The 21273-nt window shown below is 46.5% G+C and overlaps 1 protein-coding gene across 2 annotated transcripts in view; it reads left to right on the top strand.

The window, feature by feature from the left end:
- The window catches only part of LOC138649457 (para-nitrobenzyl esterase-like), a 37123-nt gene extending 16213 nt beyond the window's left edge, over window positions 1-20910 (top strand). The window contains exons 2-10 of one of the 2 annotated variants that reach the window (XM_069739916.1): window positions 7092-7196; window positions 8177-8874; window positions 9002-9109; window positions 10140-10336; window positions 11085-11287; window positions 11659-11717; window positions 11792-11959; window positions 19300-19521; window positions 19599-20622. In XM_069739916.1, coding sequence (XP_069596017.1) covers window positions 7092-7196; window positions 8177-8874; window positions 9002-9109; window positions 10140-10336; window positions 11085-11287; window positions 11659-11717; window positions 11792-11959; window positions 19300-19521; window positions 19599-19741 — 1903 coding nt within the window. In that variant the 3' untranslated portion in view covers window positions 19742-20622. Of the gene's footprint in view, window positions 1-7091; window positions 7197-8176; window positions 8875-9001; window positions 9110-10139; window positions 10337-11084; window positions 11288-11658; window positions 11718-11791; window positions 11960-19299; window positions 19522-19598 lie in introns of both variants that reach the window. The other variant, XM_069739917.1, reaches the window with a different exon arrangement.
- Window positions 20911-21273: the final 363 nt, after the last annotated feature.

Genomic DNA, 21273 nt, shown 5'->3' with positions numbered 1-21273 from the left:
TGGCTACCCATCCACTCCAGAATCCAGTACAAAACTACTACCCTCATCCACAAAGCACTCCATGGCTCAGCACCACCCTACATCTCCTCCCTGGTATCAGTCTACCACCCTACCCGTGCCCTCCGCTCCGCTAATGACCTCAGGTTAGCATCCTCAATAATCAGAACCTCCCACTCCCGTCTCCAAGACTTTACACGTGCTGCGCCGATTCTTTGGAATGCACTACCTAGGTTAATACGATTAATCCCCAATCCCCACAGTTTTAAGCGTGCCCTAAAAACTCATTTGTTCAGACTGGCCTACCGCCTCAATGCATTAACCTAACGATCCCTGTGTGGCCTATTTATAATAAAAAAAAAAAAAAAGGTTCCTCGCATCATGTTCTCATACACTTTATGCAGTATTAGCCCTCTGTGTCTGTACTGCTACATACTTAGGCAGGTAACTGGTTCATGCAGCTTTACATGAACACCTGAGCCTTACACTATAGCTGGTCCGAATAACTAAAGCAATTGTTACCATCCACCTCTCGTGTCTCCCCTTTTCCCCATAGTTTGTAAGCTTGCGAGCAGGGCCCTCACTCCTCCTGGTATCTGTTTTGAACTGTATTTCTGTTATGCTGTAATGTCTATTGTCTGTACAAGTCCCCTCTATAATTTGTAAAGCGCTGCGGAATATGTTGGCGCTATATAAATAAAATTATTATTATTATATTATTATAATACTATCTAATAGACCTGACAGAATAACAAATCTGCAGGTGGTTGGGAATTTAGGAAATAGCGACCACAATATTGTGCAGTTTCACCTGTCTTTCACTAGGGGGACTTGTCAGGGAGTCACAAAAACACTGAACTTTAGGAAGGCAAAGTTTGACCAGCTTAGAGATGCCCTTAATCTGGTAGACTGGGACAATATCCTCAGAACTAATAATACAGATAATAAATGGGAAATGTTTAAGAACATCCTAAATAGGCAGTGTAAGCGGTTTATACCTTGTGGGAATAAAAGGACTAGAAATAGGAAAAACCCAATGTGGCTAAACAAAGAAGTAAGACAGGCAATTAACAGTAAAAAGAAAGCATTTGCACTACTAAAGCAGGATGGCACCATTGAAGCTCTAAAAAACTATAGGGAGAAAAATACTTTATCTAAAAAACTAATTAAAGCTGCCAAAAAGGAAACAGAGAAGCACATTGCTAAGGAGAGTAAAACTAATCCCAAACTGTTCTTCAACTATATCAATAGTAAAAGAATAAAAACTGAAAATGTAGGCCCCTTAAAAAATAGTGAGGAAAGAATGGTTGTAGATGACGAGGAAAAAGCTAACATATTAAACACCTTCTTCTCCACGGTATTCACGGTGGAAAATGAAATGCTAGGTGAAATCCCAAGAAACAATGAAAACCCTATATTAAGGGTCACCAATCTAACCCAAGAAGAGGTGCGAAACCGGCTAAATAAGATTAAAATAGATAAATCTCCGGGTCCGGATGGCATACACCCACGAGTACTAAGAGAACTAAGTAATGTAATAGATAAACCATTATTTCTTATTTTTAGGGACTCTATAGCGACAGGGTCTGTTCCGCAGGACTGGCGCATAGCAAATGTGGTGCCAATATTCAAAAAGGGCTCTAAAAGTGAACCTGGAAGTTATAGGCCAGTAAGTCTAACCTCTATTGTTGGTAAAATATTTGAAGGGTTTCTGAGGGATGTTATTCTGGATTATCTCAATGAGAATAACTGTTTAACTCCATATCAGCATGGGTTTATGAGAAATCGCTCCTGTCAAACCAATCTAATCAGTTTTTATGAAGAGGTAAGCTATAGGCTGGACCACGGTGAGTCATTGGACGTGGTATATCTCGATTTTTCCAAAGCGTTTGATACCGTGCCGCACAAGAGGTTGGTACACAAAATGAGAATGCTTGGTCTGGGGGAAAATGTGTGTAAATGGGTTAGTAACTGGCTTAGTGATAGAAAGCAGAGGGTGGTTATAAATGGTATAGTCTCTAACTGGGTCGCTGTGACCAGTGGGGTACCGCAGGGGTCAGTATTGGGACCTGTTCTCTTCAACATATTCATTAATGATCTGGTAGAAGGTTTACACAGTAAAATATCGATATTTGCAGATGATACAAAACTATGTAAAGCAGTTAATACAAGAAAAGATAGTATTCTGCTACAGATGGATCTGGATAAGTTGGAAACTTGGGCTGAAAGGTGGCAGATGAGGTTTAACAATGATAAATGTAAGGTTATACACATGGGAAGAGGGAATCAATATCACCATTACACACTGAACGGGAAACCACTGGGTAAATCTGACAGGGAGAAGGACTTGGGGATCCTAGTTAATGATAAACTTACCTGGAGCAGCCAGTGCCAGGCAGCAGCTGCCAAGGCAAACAGGATCATGGGGTGCATTAAAAGAGGTCTGGATACACATGATGAGAGCATTATACTGCCTCTGTACAAATCCCTAGTTAGACCGCACATGGAGTACTGTGTCCAGTTTTGGGCACCGGTGCTCAGGAAGGATATAATGGAACTAGAGAGAGTACAAAGGAGGGCAACAAAATTAATAAAGGGGATGGGAGAACTACAATACCCAGATAGATTAGCGAAATTAGGATTATTTAGTCTAGAAAAAAGACGACTGAGGGGCGATCTAATAACCATGTATAAGTATATAAGGGGACAATACAAATATCTCGCTGAGGATCTGTTTATACCAAGGAAGGTGACGGGCACAAGGGGGCATTCTTTGCGTCTGGAGGAGAGAAGGTTTTTCCACCAACATAGAAGAGGATTCTTTACTGTTAGGGCAGTGAGAATCTGGAATTGCTTGCCTGAGGAGGTGGTGATGGCGAACTCAGTCGAGGGGTTCAAGAGAGGCCTGGATGTCTTCCTGGAGCAGAACAATATTGTATCATACAATTATTAGGTTCTGTAGAAGGACGTAGATCTGGGGATTTATTATGATGGAATATAGGCTGAACTGGATGGACAAATGTCTTTTTTCGGCCTTACTAACTATGTTACTATGTTACTATGTTACTATGTTTCCATCCAACAAGATGATTCTTGAGTTGTATCTGAGTATTAGCGCAGACATGATAGCACTGTCGCCTGCTGCACAAGTTACAGGGACTAAATCTGCTGTAATTGCACCATAAATAATATACCAGCACTCGAGAGAGGTTGTACGGAGATGGACAGAAGAGATACATTACCTGCATGGCAGAAATTTACAGTGGTTTGCAAAAGTATTCAACCCCACATCAAAACTGCCAGTGGATTAAGGTTTGGGCAGTGACTCGGCCACTGCAGAACATTTCCACGTTTCCCCTTAAACCACTCGAGTATTGCTCTAGCAGTATGCTTTGGGTCATTGTCTTGTTGGAAGTTGAACCTCCGTCCCAGTCTCAAACCGACTGAAACAGGTTTTGCTCTAGAATATCCCTGTATTTCTCACTATCCATCTTCCCCTCAAGTGAACCATTTTCTCTGTCCCTGCTGCCGAAAAACCTCCCCACAGCATGATGCTGCCATCACCATGTTTCACTGTGGGGATGGTGTTCTTTGGGGGGATGAGCTGTATTGATTTGGCCCCAGATATAGCATTTACCTTGGTGGCCAAAAATTTCCACTTTTTGTCTCATCTGACCACGGCTCCTTCCTCCATACATTTGGGGGGTCTCCTACATGTCTTTAGGCAAACTCAAAACGCCCTTATAATTATTGTGTGTAAGTAAAGGCTTTTTTCTGCCCACTCTTCCATAAAGGCCACCTCTATGGCGTGTACGGCTTATTGTGGTCATATAGACCAGAGGTGTCAAATTGCATTCCTCGAGGGCTGCAAACAGGTCATGTTTTCAGGATTTCCTTGTTTTGCACAACATAATTTAATCACCTACACACATAATGATTGCAGCACCTTGTGCAATGCTAAGGAAATCTTGAAAACACGCATGGTTTGCGGCCCTCGAGGAATGCAGTTTGACACCCCTGATATAGACAGATACTCCTGTCTCTGCTTGGGAACTCTGCAGCTCCTTCAGGGTTTCCTTTGGTCCCTGTGCTGCCTCTCCGATTAATGCTCTTTGCCCTCTCTTGAGAGGTTTGTTGTGGTACCATGTTCTTTCCACCTGATAATGGACATGGTGGTCCAGGGGATCATCAGAGATTGGGAGATTTTTTTTTTGTTATTATAACCCAGCCCTGACTTGTACTTCTCAACAACTTTGTGCCTGACTTGTCTGGAGATCTTCTTGGTCTTCATGGCAGTGTTTGGTGATCTCCTTGGTCTTCATGGGGGTGTTTGGAGATCTCCTTGGTCTTCATGGGGGTGTTTGGAGATCTCCTTGGTCTTCATGGGGGTGTTTGGAGATCTCCTGTCATGATCCCAATGGCAGGGGATCACAAAAGGACAAGCACAAAAACAAAACAAGCTCTAGGGTGATGGAACCTGAGCTGACCGCGATCCTGAACCTAAACACACAACTAGCAGTAGCCGGGGAACGTGCCTACGATGATTCCTAGACGTCTCGCGCCAGCCGAAGAATTAACTTCCCCTATTAGAAGAAACACAGACCCCACTTGCCTCCAGAGAAACACCCCACAGAAATAGCAGCCCCCCACATGTAATAACGGTGAAATGAGAGGAAAGCACATACGTAGTTATGAAAACAGAATCAGCAAAAATGAGGCCCGCTAAAGCTAGATAGCAGAGGATACAAAAGTGAACTGCGCGGTCAGCGAAAAACCCTTCAAAAAACCATCCTGAAATTACTTGAACTCATGTGCCAACTCATGGAACATGAGGAGTAATTTCAGCCCACTAGAGCAACCAGCAGCAAGGAATCACATATCTGCAAGCTGGACTAAGACAAAAATTAAGCAAAACGTGGAACAGGAAAATCAAAACTTAGCTTGTCCTGAAGATTACAGACGCAGGTAGCAGAGGTAAAAAGACACACTGATTACATTGATAGCCGGCCAGGAAATGACAAGAAAGCCAGGTTAAATAGGAAACTCCCATAACCTGATGGAACAGGTGGACACCAGAGACCGCAGAGAACAAAAGTCACCCAGTACCATCAGTAACCACCAGAGGGAGCCCAAAAACAGAACTCACAACAATCTCCTTGGTCTTTACGGTGTTGTTTGGAGATTTACATGGTCTTCACGGTATTGTTTTGAGATCTCCTTGATTTTTATGGAGGTGTTTGGTGATCTCCTTGGCCTTCATGGCAGGGTTTGGAGATCTCCTTGGTCTTCATGGTGTTGTTTGGTGATCTCCTTGGCCTTCATGGCAGTGTTTGGAGATCTCCTTGGTCTTCATGGTGTTGTTTGGTGATCTCCTTGGCCTTCATACAAAAAAACCCTGTTTGGGAGAGAAGAACAGACAAATCGCGGCGCCCTAAGTGCGTAAACACAATATTATAGTCTTTAAAGGGTGCACAATTTTATGCACTCACCTGATAAAAGACTAAAATGGCTTTAGATCGTGTATCCTCCAAATTCCCTCTGAGATACTTTTCAATATACAGGGCTTGCAGCTTGCCTCGGGTGGATCCAAGTGAGAGAGCCAGAGTAAGACTCACACAGGATGAGTAGTTCAAGAAAAGCACATCCAGCCCATGAATGGCAGCGCTTCCCAGGACTCACATTCAAAGATGATATTTCATATTTTTTTATTTCATAACTTAAAATAGAAGAGATACAACGCGTTTCGGATACAGTATATATCCTTCTTCAGGTATCATAAAAACACCGTACAAATCCTCGGGGATTTGAGTCCTGGGAAGCGCTGCCATTCATGGGCTGGATGTGCTTTTCTTGAACTCCTTGGCCTTCATGGCAGTGTTTGGAGATCTCCTTGGTCTTCATGGTGGTGTTTGGAGATCTCCTTGGTCTTCATGGTGGTGTTTGGAGATTTCCTGTCACTAAGCATGGGACTTATGGAAGGAATTGCTTGCACCAGAAATGTTTTCATAGAAAAAGGGGTGAATACATCTGCACATGCCACTTTTTAGTTATTTGATCCCATAAGTGTAATTTATGCCTATATTTTTCTCACATAGATTATTAAGTGCCAAAATGCATCACACACAAATCAGATTACAAAAATATTTACACACAAGTTGTAATGTAACAAAATAGGTAAAAACAACAACAAAGGGGTGAATACTTTTGCAAGCCACTGTATTTTTTTTTTTGCACTATGATCGTGATGAACGTGTGCCGTGGACTGGTGGCACCCCCGCCGGGCACCATTATGACTAGAAACGCAATGATGGCACCTGCCAAATTGATTGATCCTTTGGAACCTGGTTAAGGATCTTTCAAAATAAAACGTCAAGATATGGAAAATGTGCTGCGGATTATGGCACATTATGGAGACTTGAGATTTTCTGGAATTTCATCCGTGCACCGCAGAGAAAATCGTCTGCGCTCACTGACTGTTGCAGTAGGATTGCGAGCTGCAGAATGTCGATTTCTGCTGCCTATTTTTATGCGACACATACGGCATTTCTACTGAAAGTCTGCACATTTTGCCACTGCGTATGTTCTGCTGTGGAATTTCTACAATAGAAGTGTCCTCTGTGGAAACAACCTTCCTGAGAGGGCGCAGTAATTCCTGAAGATGAAGGTTTGTCTATCTTCTCCATGTCTCCCCCATACGAGTCCGGAGCTTGGGGTCACTGACGATTTGCCCATTATTTTGCTTTTTCGTTGATGGGTTTGGAAAAAATGTTTAATCGTTGGCTCCTTGACCTTGTGATGAATTGATAATCGTGGTCACTTGGTGCAGCGGCCGGGCACAGGGACGGGTGGCTTAATTGCCGGAATTGATTGCCTTTACACACAAAGATTTGTGAATCCTCAAACATCTGAGATCATAATTTCCACCCTCGATAATGGCCGCCCGCAAGCGTGAACATATTGATAAGCAACAATCGTAATTCATGAAATCGCTCACTTTATGGAAGCACGCAAAGGCCGAAGTGAGGAGGCCATAAAGTGCCAAAAACTGGGTGATAAAGAGGTGACATCATGGTTCTTTCTTTTCATGTTGTAAGGGAGCCCAAACTGATCAAAAGTTCCTATGACCCCGAAGGTGGGACTGGGGGTCTCTACGCAAAGGGGGAGCAGATGGCTGTAAAGACCCAAGCACGGCTCAGAAGGTAGGAAAACGTATTTGTAGGGCTTGGGTGGCCATACATGTTAGATAGTGGTCAGCCGACCAACAGTTGTATCTCCCGCGCCCCAGTACCTGCAGAAATAGTACTGGTTCCCACATTCTAAACATCAAATTACATTTGGAGCCCACAGCAATCTAATCTGTCTAGGAATTGTCTCGATTCTCATACTTTGCATACCCGCTTTTTAAATTGGCAGTTTCTCTTCATTGGCATTCTGGGGGCACAATAGGTACTGGAACTTCTTTTCCCTCACTTACTAGTATACATTTTGCATGCTGCTGGCTAGTGACTTAACTGCCCCTGAATGAAATCCTGTGTTTCTGTTATGTCTATATGCAATTTGGCAAACTATAGTGTAGGACCCCAGAGGTTTGTGCTGTCCCACCTACTTCCCGTAAACCATCTCAACTTCTTTGCTTCTAGAGATGGATTTCACTTAACAACAGGCAAGTTACACAGAAGGGAGAAGCCCAATGATCGGCAATTGAGGGATTTGGGGTTAGGAAGCCATAGCAAATGGTAATTTGCAGATTTTATTTAGTATTTGATCCAGTAGGGACACTGGCATCTCCGCTGTCGTCACACCCCGGTGCCCTCTGACTGCTGCTTGGTATAGATTGCATCTGGCGGACTTGGCACAGATACCAGCGCCCTGCAATCATTAACATGCCTTGGTATAGTGATGGCACCGTGCCCCAGTCCACCCATTGGAGTTATTGGTGGAGCCACAGGAGGGCGTATAGGGGTCTCACAATGTCACCATGCTTCAATTGTGGGTAATTCAGGTGTATTGGCAGAATTCCCAGATGGGGGATTAATGGGGTGCGGATAAATAAGCCGTGGGCATCTCTTTGCTTCGGGGAATAAAAGGTGGCATAACCATGGGCTGCTCCTCAGATGAAGGGGTGTATTGTGCCGCACCTTGGAGGTCCTCTGTTAATCCATCTCTCTTCTATCGGCAGACAGGTGAACACGCGGGGAGAGGCTGGATCGCAATCTGAATTTAAACATCTGGTCGACGATGACGAGGAAGAAGACGACGAAGGTGTGAAAGCCTTTCTGGACTCTGATCAATCAGACGCTTCCTGCAGCTCCCTGTCCTACAAGACTCTGGCCGTAATGTTCGGGGGCGTTGTGCTACTGGGCTTAGTGGTGGTCGGTTTGGCGTATCTGTCTGGAAACTCGGCCTGCACCTTGGTAGATGTGATCATCTCATGTGGTAAAGTACGAGGTCAACACTGCGATAAGGTTTATATGTTTAAAGGGATTCCATATGCCAGTCCTCCGAGTGGATCATTACGGTGGAGACCACCCAAGGAGCCCACCTGCTGGAACGACACCCTGGATGCTACCGAGTTCAGTTCTATGTGTGCCCAGGTGCGTCCTCTGAGTGAAAAGGGAGAAGTGATGGGATCAGAAGATTGCCTGTATGTCAATGTATGGACGCCCTCCCTGGATCCCGACGCCAACCTGCCTGTTATGGTCTGGATTCATGGAGGTTATCTGCTCATCGGTAGTGGGTTTGAGCCCGGGTATTGTCCTAATGACGACCTGGCCCAGTGGAGTCAGATCGTCCACGTCAGCTTCAACTACCGTCTGAACGCGTTTGGATTCATGACTCTGGAGACGCTGAGAGAAGGATCCGCCACCAACAGCTCCGGTAACTACGCTCCCGACGCTCATTACTAGGAGCACAATAGATAAAGCTGATCCTGCATAACCAGAGATACTTCAGTGACCCCATACCACTGTGTAATAACCTCTCTCCGCACATTACTGCCCTACAGGCAACTATGGTTTCATGGATCAGATCGCTGCGCTAAAGTGGGTGCAGAAAAACATCCAATCATTTGGTGGAGATCCAAACAAAGTGACCATCTATGGCCAGAGCTCCGGTAAGACCGATCACTAATCTGCATGTCCTCACCCAGATGTCCTTGTATTATTCTAGTTACACAATTCTTGCTGGCCGGCAGATATTTAAGGAATACGCCGCCCTGAGAGTAATCCCACCCTACATCGCAATCTCGCATGTTATGGTGATCTGACTAGTTTTTCTAAAGACCCAACCCCAGCTTGATTCTTTTTCTCCTGTGGTGCCCCTTGTTTTTCTCCTGTGCCTCCCTTGATGCTCCTTGTTTTTTTCCTTTGCCTCCCGTAGTGCCCCTTGTTTTTTTCTTTGTCTCCTGTGGTGCCCCTTGTTTCTTTCCTTTGCTTTTCTTAATGCCCCTTGTTTCTTTACTTTGTCTCCCATGGAGTCGCTAGTTTATTTTTTTAATTTCCCATGGTGCCCATTTGTGCTTTCCATTGCCTCCTATGTTGTCCAATGTTGCTTTTCTTTGGTTCTCGTGGTGCCCCATGTGTCTTTCTTTTCCCTCCCATGGTGCCCTTGTTGCTTTTATTTTTATATACCGTGGTGCCCATTGTTTCTTTCCTTAGCAACAAGGGCACCACGGGAAGCATTTATTTTTTATTTCCTCTGGTGCCCCTTGTTTCTTTGCCTTCTGTGGTGTTTCATTTCTTTGTCTCCTGTGGTGTCCCATGTTGCTTTCCTTTGCCTCCCATGGTGCCCCTTGTTGCCTTTTTTTTTTTTTTAATTTCCCATGGTGCCCCCTTGTTTCTTTCCTTTGCCTCCCATGGTGCCCTTATTGCTTTTATTTTTTATATACCATGGTGCCCATTGTTTCTTTCCTTAGCAATAAGGGCACCGCTGGAAGCATTTTTTTTATTTCCTGTGGTACCCCTTGTTTATTTCCTTTGCCTCCCATGGTGCCCTTGTTGCATTTATTTTGTATTTCTCGTGGTGTCCCTTGTTTCTTTTCTTTGCCTCCCGTGGTGCCCTTGTTGCTTTTATTTTTTTATTGCCGGTGTTGCCCATTGTTTCTATTATTTGCTCACCTCCGCATTATTATTATTTTTTTGCAGGAGGCACCTCTGTATGGACCCTGATGGTGTCACCTCTGGCCAAGGGTCTATTTCACCGTGCCATAGACATAAGCGGTTCGTCTGTTTTTAAAGCCACCATGGAGGAGGCAGAGAAGGACAATCTCCCATTCCTGAAACGCAGTGGCTGCCAGGACGCTCGGTGCTTGAGGAATCTCAGTATCAGTAAAATCCTTCAGGTCGGGCTCTGATAGTAGCAGATTTGCCTCTTTTTGATTTGCATCAGTATTTGTAAGCCAAAAACTAAAAGTGGAAGCAGAAAAGCATTAGGATCCCGTACGGACGCTGCATCGTGTAGAAGGGAACAATCGGCGCATCAGAGGGTTGCAAAGTAAAATTCATTATTGGTTTAACGTGTTTCAGAGACGTCCGGTGACCGAGCTCCAAAATCACCAATAAAGGACGTTTACTTCTATAAACCTCTGGGGCTCCAGTCACTTCCAAGAAGCAGCAACCACAAATCCTTCTGCTTCTCTGCATCCTCGGCCCCGATCCAATAAAAAAATATATATATATATTCACGTTAATTTTTTTTATACCAAGAGACTAGTGCTAGGGAAAAATAATATAATCTGAGTAACTCATCCTCCCTAGGTCGAAGCGGTGCGTCCACTACTGTACGGTCCATATTTACACACTGCAGTGGTGACATCACGACTACAACGCACGTGACCGCTTCATTCAATCACTCGGCTCAGAGGCTTGTGCTGTTTATCTTGGCATGACTGTTGAGCTCAGTGATTGGCTGCAGCGGTCACTTGTCAGTACACTATCACTGGAGGCCGGGGTATACAGAGACTGGTGAGAACCAGAAAAGTGCTGGTACTTGAGAACTGGGGTCTTGTGAGGAAGGGGCGATTGTTTTTTTTTGTAACTTTGGGGTCAGACGCCCCTTCAGCAGCAGAATAACCGCTCTGTTACTCCTAGTCCATCCCTTGGTCTGAATACCCCAACTGGGCTGCCGACGACTTGTGCGACCTGCCACAGAAAGGCAAGTTCATCGGGCCGATGATCGTGGTGGACGGACACGTGGTGCTCGCTCCTCCGCTGGATGTGTGGAAACAGAAAATCCCGGGTTACAGCGACGTGCCCTACCTGGTCGGCACCACCCTGCAAGAAGCAGAGTTTGCGTAAGGAGCCGATTACTTAAACTCCCTGTAATAACGCTGCGAAGCTCCAGATGAACACGCGGCACCATTATTCAATCTTACAGCTAAATCTTCCACAATTTGTACCGTATAGTGCTCCGGAGCTGCATTCACGATTCTGCAGTCTGCAGCGCTCAGAACAGCTATTGAGCTCGCACAGGACTTACAATCTGGGAAGGAAAAGCTGAATGTGTCATTAAAACTTTCCACGTCCAGCCAGCAGAATTGTGAATGCAGCTCTGGAGTACAACTCGGGCAGTAACATAAAACGTCCTGGGCCGTCTGGCAGGAGATTTTCTTGGATCCACACAGTTTCTACAAGTTTAATTTGTATTTGTGATTTTACTTTTCAGCCCGTTTTATTCTAATATTTCCAAGTGGTCTGAGGAGGATTACCGCTGGTTTGTGACCTGTAAGTGACATTTCTGGGGGTCCGTGGTTCTTCATGGAGGTCCCAGCAGCTGCTACATGTCTGTCCTTTCTTAGCTCTTCTCAGGACATTTGGAGGGAACCTGTCGTCTGAAGCTCTGGCGCTCTACCCCACCTCGGAGTTCTGCTCCCAGCCTGAGCGCTGCGTGGAGAAGACGTACATGACTATGGTGTCCGACCTCAGGGCGGCCTGTCCGAGCAACGTGCGAGCCCACCGAGCTGCAGGTACAGTGACCACCCCCTGCCGGAGCCGCCTGCGCAGAGCCGCCTGGGGTCATCGCTCCTCATTATAATAATTATCATCGGCCCCCGAGGATTTACTAACTGTATTCTTAACACAAGGGGAGAAAACCACATAATAGATACTGGACACACAAAATATATACTGTACACACTATATACTGTACATACACTATACTGTACACGTACTATATACACAATATATACTCTATATACTGTACACACTATACTGAACACACTATATACACGCTATATACTGTACGCACTGTACATACTGTAATTACTGTACATACTGTACGCACTGTACGCACTGTACATACTGTACATACTGTACTTAGTGTACATCTGGGACAGTGATGATAATGTGTGCTAAATGTAAAGCGCTGCGGAATATGTTAGCGCTATATAAAAATAAAGATTATTATTATATACTGTACTTACTGTACGCACTGTACATACTGTACGCACTGTACATACTGTACGCACTGTACTTACTGTACGCACTGTACATACTGTACGCACTGTACATACTGTACGCACTGTACATACTGTACTTAGTGTACATACTGTACGCACTGTACATACTGTACTTACTGTACATACTGTACTTACTGTACATACTGTAATTACTGTACATACTGTACGCACTGTACATACTGTACGCACTGTACATACTGTACATACTGTAAGCACTGTACATACTGTACTTACTGTACACACTGTACATACTGTACATACTGTACGCACTGTACTTACTGTACATACTGTAAGCACTGTACATACTGTACTTACTGTACATACTGTACTTACTGTACGCACTGTACTTACTGTACGCACTGTACTTACTGTACGCACTGTACTTACTGTACATACTGTACGCACTGTATATACTGTACGCACTGTATATACTGTACGCACTGTACATACTGTACGCACTGTATATACTGTACGCACTGTATATACTGTACGCACTGTACTTACTGTATATACTGTACGCACTGTATATACTGTACGCACTGTACTTACTGTATATACTGTACGCACTGTATATACTGTACGCACTGTACTTACTGTATATACTGTACGCACTGTATATACTGTACGCACTGTACTTACTGTACTTACTGTATATACTGTACGCACTGTACACAATGTACATACTGTACACACTGTATACAGACACTATATACTGTACATACTATATACACTTTATACTGTACACACTAAACATACTATATACTACACACTATACACATACTATAATACTGGTCACACTATATACTGTACACACTATATACTGTACACACTATATACTCTACTGTACACACTATATACACAATATACTGTACACTATACACAATATATATTGAACACACAATATACTGTATACACTACTACACACACTTTAAACATACTATATACTGCACACACTATATACTGTACACACTATACATAATATATACTGTACACACTACACACAATATATACTGTACACACTATATACACTGTACACTATATACACAATATACACTACACAATATATACTGTACACTATATACACAATATATACTGTACACACTATATACACAATATATACTGTACACACTATATACAAACTATACTGTACACATACTACACAGTATACACACTATATACTGTACACACTATATACTGTACATACTACACAGAATATACACAAACTACTGTACACACTATACACAATACTATATACTGTACACTATATACTGTACACACTATACTGTACATACTACATACAATATACTGTACACTATATACACAATATATACTGTACAGACGCTATAAACATACTATACACTATAGACGCTATAAACATACTATATACTGTACACACACTATAAGCATACTATATACTGTACACACACTATAAACATACTATATACTGTACACACACAAAATAAGGAGATTTGTATAGTCACCATAAAATCTTTTTCTTCGAGCCAATCATTGGGGGACACAGGACCATGGGTGTTATGCTGCTTGCCACTAGGAGGACACTAAGTAAACACAAAGCGTTAACTCCTCCTCTGCAGTATACACCCCTTGACTGGCCAGTAACGACCCAGTTCAGTAGTAAAACAGTAGGAGTATAAAAAAAAAACAAGACAAGTAAACTATGTCAAAAACTGTGGAACAAACCACAACAACAACCAGTCAATATACCAACAGGGTGGGTGCTGTGTCCCCCAATGAGTGGCTTGGAGAAAAAGATTTTACGGTGAGTACACAAATCTCCTTTTCTCCTACGCCTCATTGGGGGACACAGCACCTAAAACAGTCCCTGGGTGGGGAGCAATTGCACTGCTAAAACCCCATGTACCACTGGCTTACTGAGGTACTGCTGTCTGCAGAATGCGCCTGCCAAGGGCAGCGTCTGCCAAAGCCTGGGTATGAATGTGATAGTGCTTCGTAAAAGTATGCAGACTGGACCAAGTCGCAGCCTTACAAAGCTGTTGTGCTGAAGCCTGGTGCCGAATGGCCCAAGAAGCACCGACCGACCGAGTCGAATGTGCCTTAATCCCTGCTGGGACAGAGGCGGTAGGATTCCTGAATAGTGGAGCGAATCCACTTGGCTAGAGTGGCCTTTGAGGCAGGTAGACCTTTCCTATGTCCCTCCGGAAGCACAAACAGGACATCGACTTACGGAAGGGAGCCGTGCGAGATATGTACCGCCGAAGAGCTCTAACCACATCCAGAGTATGGAGAGCTTTCTCGATACGATGGGTTGGTGCCGGACAGAATGACGGCAAGACAATGTCTTCATTTAGATGAAAGGAGGAGACGACTTTAGGTAGGAAAGAGGGAGAAGTTCTCAAGACTACCTTGTTTGGGTGCAAAATCAGAAAAGGGGGTCGGCAAGAGAGGGCCACCAACTCAGAAACTCTCCTGATTGACGTAATCGCCACAAGAAAGACCACCTTCCATGAAAGGAGGGTGAGAGAAATGTCCTGCAATGGTTTGAAAGGGGCCTCCTGAAGAACTCCGAGAACCAAGTTCAGATCCCATGAAGCCAAAGGCATTCTGTAGAGAGGGACCACCCGGGAGACTCCTTGGATGAACTTCTTAACCGGCCGTCTGGAAGCGATCTTTCGTTGGAATAGAACAGACAATGCGGACACTTGTCCCTTGAGAGAGCTTAGGGCAAGGCCTGACTCTAAACCTGATTGGAGAAACTCCAGAATGGACGGAATGGAAAACACCAGAGGAGAAGGTCCATGGGCATTGCACCATGAAAAGAAGATGCGCCAGGTGCGATGATAAATGCACATGGATACGGGTTTCCTAGCGCGAATCATGGTAGAAGAAATCCCTGGAGAGAATCCGGCTCGGGCTAAAATCCAGGATTCAACAGCCACGCCTTCAAAGACAGGGCCCCGGAGTTCTGGTGGCAAATCGGGCCCTGTGAGAGAAGATCCATGCGATCTGGAAGCCGCCAGGGGACATCGGCGACCATTTGGATGAGTTCCGCATACCATGCTCGGCGCGACGAGGATCACCGGTCTTCCCTCTGTCCTGATCTTCTTGATGACTCTCAGGAGCAGAGGAAGAGGCGGAAATATGTATGGCAATTGGAACCAATGCCACGACAGGACCAGAGCATCTGCCCCTATGGCGCAAGGATCACGGGATCGAGCAATGAACTGGGGAACCTGGTTGTTGAGCCTCGAGGCCATGAGATCCACATCCGGTGTCCCCCAGCGAAGACAAATCTGCTGGAAGACTTCCGGATGGAGGGACCACTCGTCCGAGGCAAGACCTTGGCGACTGAGGAAGTCCGCTTCCCAATTCTCCACACCCGATATGTGGATCGCCGAGATGAGCGAGTGATTGGTCTCGGCCCAGCGCAGGATGTGGGAGATTTCGAGCATGGCTGCCCTGCTGCGGGTTCCCCCTTGCTGGTTGATATACGCCACGGCTGTGGCGTTGTAGGATTGGATTCTGATGGGATGGCCTGCGAGAAGATGGTGAAAGTTGCGTAAGGCAAGTGTGATCGCTCGAATCTCCAAGATATTGATTGGAAGATGCGACTCTTGTGGACCAACAACCTTGTGCCGTGTGGTGATTGAAAACTGCGCCCCAGCCCAAAAGACTGGCATCGGTGGTCACCACTACCCACGCACTGGGAGAAAGGACTTCCCTTGGTTCAGGGAGGACTGTAGCATCCACCACCTGAGGGTCTGCCTGACTGTGGGGACAGGCGAAAACGACAGTCGAGGGACAATGCACTCCTGTCCCAGGCTAACAGCAGCGTCTGTTGCAGGGGATGGAGAACTGCGCAAACGGAACGGCTTCCATCGCCGCAACCATTTTCCCGAGTATGCGCATAGCTGAAGGGAGAATAACTAACCCACGGGAAGAGTCCAAAATAATGCCCAGGAAGCAGATTTGCTGAGCTGGCACTGGAGATGATTTTTCAAAGTTGATTTTCTAACCCAGGCGAGAAAGAGAATCCACGGTGATACTTACAGACTCCTCGCAGGCAGAATGGGACGGACCCTTGATTAAAAGGTTGTCCAGATACGGAAGGACTACCACTCCCCGAGTGTGAAGAATGGCCATGACAGCCGCCATGACCTTCGTGAAGACTCTGGGGGCAGTGGCGAGTCCGAAGGACAAGGCCACAAACTGGAAGTGTTCTTCTTGGACTGCGAAGCGCAGGAACTGCTGATGAGAGGGAAAAATTGGAATATGTAGATAAGCATCCTTGATGTCTATGGATGCGAGGAACTCTCCTTTTTCCAGGGACGCGACAACGGAACGGAGCGAGTCCATCCTGAAGTGTCGGACCCGTACGAACTTGTTTAGCAGTTTGAGGTCCAGTATGGGCCGTAAGGTCCCGTCCTTTTTGGAACCATGAATAGGTTGGAGTAAAACCCCTTGAACCTTTGGTCTCGAGGGACCGGAACGATGACACCGTCCCTTTGAAGTGCCTGTATGGCCTGAAGAAGATGTGACGCCCTTGCTTTGGGGGAAGAAGACTGGAAGAAGCGCAGAGGGGGGGGGGATGGAAGAAAACTCGATTTTGTATTATCCGGAAGACACGAGCTCTCTGACCCACTCATCGTGAACGACCGAGAGCCAATTTTGACGGAATGAAAGAAGGTGTCCGCCTACTTTGTCAGTGTCCGCCGGACACTTCGACAAAGTCATTGTGTAGAAGGTTTAAGGGGTGCGGATGGCTTAGGGCCAGAAGGTCTCGGTTTGGGTTTCCAGGAACGGTTTGGTCTGTATGAGACCTGGGGATTTCTGTTTTCCCGCCGTCCCGAACCAGGGGAGGAGGAGGACCAACTGGAGCTGTTACGAAAAGACCGGAATCGAAATTGCTGTTGATTCCAAAAAAGGCCGGGCAGGTTTTTGCTGGGGAAGAAATTTACTCTTCCCTCCTATAGCATCAGAAATTATTTGGTCTAGTTTCTCCCCAAATAAACAACCCGCTTGGTAAGGTAAAGAAGTCAGCGACTTTTTAGAAGCAGAATCTGCTCGCCAATCACGGAGCCATAAGGCCCTCCTGATGGAGATTGTGTTTGCAGCCGCTTGCGCTGCGCAATTAGCCGCATCTATGGAAGCGTTAACTACGAAATCTCCAGCCTGAGCTATCTGGTTAGCTAGTCTGGCCGCCTCCTGGGGAAGATTACTGCCATGGACGGTAGAGGTTAACACCTCTGCCCAGGCAACCATTGCCTTAGCCACCCAGGTAGCGGCAAAGGATGGAAGGAGAGCTGCTCCTGAGGCCTCAAAGACTGAGCGAGCCAGGTAGTCAATTTGAGGGTCAGAAGGAATTTTGACTGGTGAACCGTCGGACAGAAATTCCCGTAGTACGGTACGCCCCTTGTGGTCGGACGGCCCCGCACCAGCGGCAGATTCCGTCGCAGCCGACGGAGGTGAGTTCTGGCTTGAGGACCCTCGGGAAAGAGTCCAATGCCTTGACCAAGGAATCCATAGAGTGTGACAAGGACGTGGCCCACTCAGGAGGGTTAGGCTCGACGGGGTCGGTGGAGACATTGGAGGTGGAGGCAGAAGGCGGATGCGCACAGGCCAGGTCACAGTTCTGGCACAAGGGGGTATTGTGGGCATGTGGCAACGCAGAATTGCAAGTGGCACATGAAGTAAAAAAAAGCGTGCTTTTTATTGCCCCTTTTAGCCTCCTTAGATTGAGCCATAGTGTATGTCTATTCTCCAATAAACTGCGATAGCAGGGCTATGGGTGCAGAGAAGGGGTTAAGCTTTTCCCTATGCAGGGGAGCAGCTTACCCACGGTCCTGTGCTGGTGTCCCCAGGGAGGAAGTGGGAAAATAGCGTTTTCGGCTGAATTTCCCTGCAGAAGTGAAGTCCCAAGATGGCGCCCGAGATTTGCAGGGCTCTTCTCGTTCAGAGCGAGAAGCGCCTGAGTAGTTGGCGGGGCTCCGGCGGTGGGCGGGATTTTTGAATTGTGGCCTAGTCCGGGTGAAGAAGCCAGGGACTAAATTAGTGAAGCGCGCCGGCGGCCACGACTAACGATCGCTGCTGGCATCTAGCCAGCAATACCTCTCCCCAGGGACCCGGACCGCATCTTCCCACGCCGGCAGCGTGAGGAAGAGTAGTACTTACCAAGGAGGAGCCACCTCCAGCTCAATCTATCCTCCCTGTGCCGGGGGATGGAGAGCATCCTGATGTGCGCTTGCCTTGCACTTGCCAAGGTACTTACGGATGTGCCTGCTGCAGGGGGCTTACGGCTACTATGGGGACTACAAGACGCCAAAGTGAGGGCTTGAGTGCAGTGGAGCCCGGGAGATGCACATAAGAGCTATACTCTATGTGGTCGCCATCTTACAGGGGGAAGATTGGGACCGTATGGGAACCGTCGCCCTAGCTTAGATTAGGCGTGCCCCAAACGTCGCAGGAGAGGTACGGGGAGGTATACTCGCCGTGCTCACCTGTTGATGGTTCGGGGGAGAGCGGATCCTGGAAGGAATCAGTCGCCCCCTTCACTCCGTTAATTAAAAAATAAAAATTTACAGGAAAAATAAAAAACGTTGGGGGTCTGAGAACAGACCCAAATGCCTCCTACAGACACTAAGCAAGAACTAGGTCGTTACTGGCCAGTCAAGGAGTGTATACTGCAGAGGAGTTAACTCTGTGTTTACTCCTAGTGGCAGCAGCATAACACCTATGGTCCTGTCCCCCAATGAGGCGTAGGGGAAATATACTCTATATACTGTACACACTATATACAGACACTTTACTGTACACATACTCACAAGGTCCTTCTCTATTGCCGCACGAGTGCCATTGACCTGTGCTTCCAGAGACGCTGCGCAGCCCGGTGTACCGCTATCAGGTGGACTACACTCCGTCCCATCCAGCTCGGATCGGCAGCTTCTTCACGTACGACAGCTGGTTCGCCTTCCACATGGTGGACACACTGGGATTTTTCGGGACTCTGGACACCATTTTAGGAGCGATATCTGAAGATGACCGCACGTTCCAGAGATTGATACGGAAATACTTCATACACTTCGCCAAAGAAGGTAAGAAATGGGGCGGACGGGCGAGGACGGGACCCGACGTCTCCACTCCTTCTCACACCTTCTCTTCTTCTGCGCAGGATCCATGCCGCCAGAGTGGCCCGAATATCCTGACGGGACGGCGGTTTTATCCACGTCGCTGTGCGCAGTGAAGGACTATCGCTCTCGGCAGTGCGCACTCTGGGAGGAGAACGACATGTTCCAATACGCCTGGATCAACTGAACGGCTCAGGATCAATGTATGTTCCCAAAAATGTGGGAAAACCTCAATCGTGGAGCCGCCCAACTCATCCTTAAAGGCAAAAGTCCAGCAGTGCGGCATTTTATTTCGCATTAGTGATGAGCGACCGTGCTCGGATAAGCTGTTATCAGGCTCGGGTGGCGATAGAGTGTCTTTGGCGTGCTCAAATAATACATTTAAGTCCCTGGAGATGCATGCATCGCGTCTGACAGCTGCAACACGTGCGGGGATTGCCTAACAAACAGACCTTCCATGCACGTGGTGCTGCTGCTGAACAACCACGAGACATGCAGCCGCGGGGACTCGAACACGCGGAAGACACTCGGTCGGCACCCGAGCCTGATAACGCCTTATTACACCACATGCGAGCTCGCTCATCACTAGCAGTAAAGTATTGGGCAAATAGAAATCAATTCTCCTGCAGCAGCAGCAGTCACAGGGTTGTTGTGGTCTGTTACCATGGAGACACATACGTCTGTATAGGAGCTGCACACAAAATAAGACATTTTTTAATTTGTGTCCTTTAAAGTCTACGTTCAACTCTGCAGTCAAATTTAGCTTATTTTTTATTTATTTGTTTGTACTAAAATGAGAGGTTCCTCGCCTCCGCTCTCTGCACACAGGGCTCTAGTGCGCCCTTTTCTCCGGCTCTGTCCCACCCCCGGTGATCAGGACGGTCCCTGCACTATGGAGACGGGACAACGTCTCATCTCGGTACAAACCCTTTAACAAGTAATTAACATTGAAATGATTTGTCCTATTTGTCAGGCATTTGCGGGGTCTATGGACAATCTGTGGGGGTCTCGGGCTCCATATCACTGATCTGCAGGAAATTAAAGTGCCTGCCCAATATGAAAAGTCACATTCAAGGTTTAGTTATGCTTTAAAGGGAGTGTGTCCGCACAGACCGACTGCTTAAGCCAAGTCCAGGCGCTCGGGACACCATGGCGCGGCCAGAAGAGTAGGTGGAAGGTTGTAGTTTACGGGCCGCACCGTGAGGCACCGAGCATCGGGACCTGGCTTACAGTCACCGTGCGGACACACTCCCTTTAAGTACATTACCTTTATGACTTTCATTACATCCTGTGTAGTAAGAATGAAAATGTTTATACTGAGCCTCTAAATGCTGTAATTAAAAAAGGTAAAACAAATGTACGACGCGGCTTCTTCCCGGGGCCACAAGAACAGTCACTGAACAATAGTAGAATATTCCCTCTCGGTCCCGACATCGAGCTCAGGAAATCCTGAAGACCCCTACAATTTATATACGGGACCTCTTAAAGGGATTGTCAAGGACTTAGCGTCACTAATCCTGTCCCCAGTGATCTGCTGTGTGATGCGCCGTCCCCTCCGTGGCCAATCATACGTGTGATTCTGCCCGTCTGTCCCGTGTCACCGTCATCATACATAATGTCACCTATAACGCGCACATTGGGGGAATAAAAAGGAAATCACAAGTCACTGGGAGGGGGATGGAACGTCACGTCGCACAAAAGCAAGGACCACGGATCTGT

This window comes from Ranitomeya imitator, chromosome 9, assembly GCF_032444005.1.
Source record: "Ranitomeya imitator isolate aRanImi1 chromosome 9, aRanImi1.pri, whole genome shotgun sequence".
Lineage (NCBI taxonomy): Eukaryota > Metazoa > Chordata > Amphibia > Anura > Dendrobatidae > Ranitomeya > Ranitomeya imitator.
The sequence above is the reverse complement of the archived record's forward strand: the minus strand, read 5'-3'. Positions and strand labels throughout refer to the sequence as shown.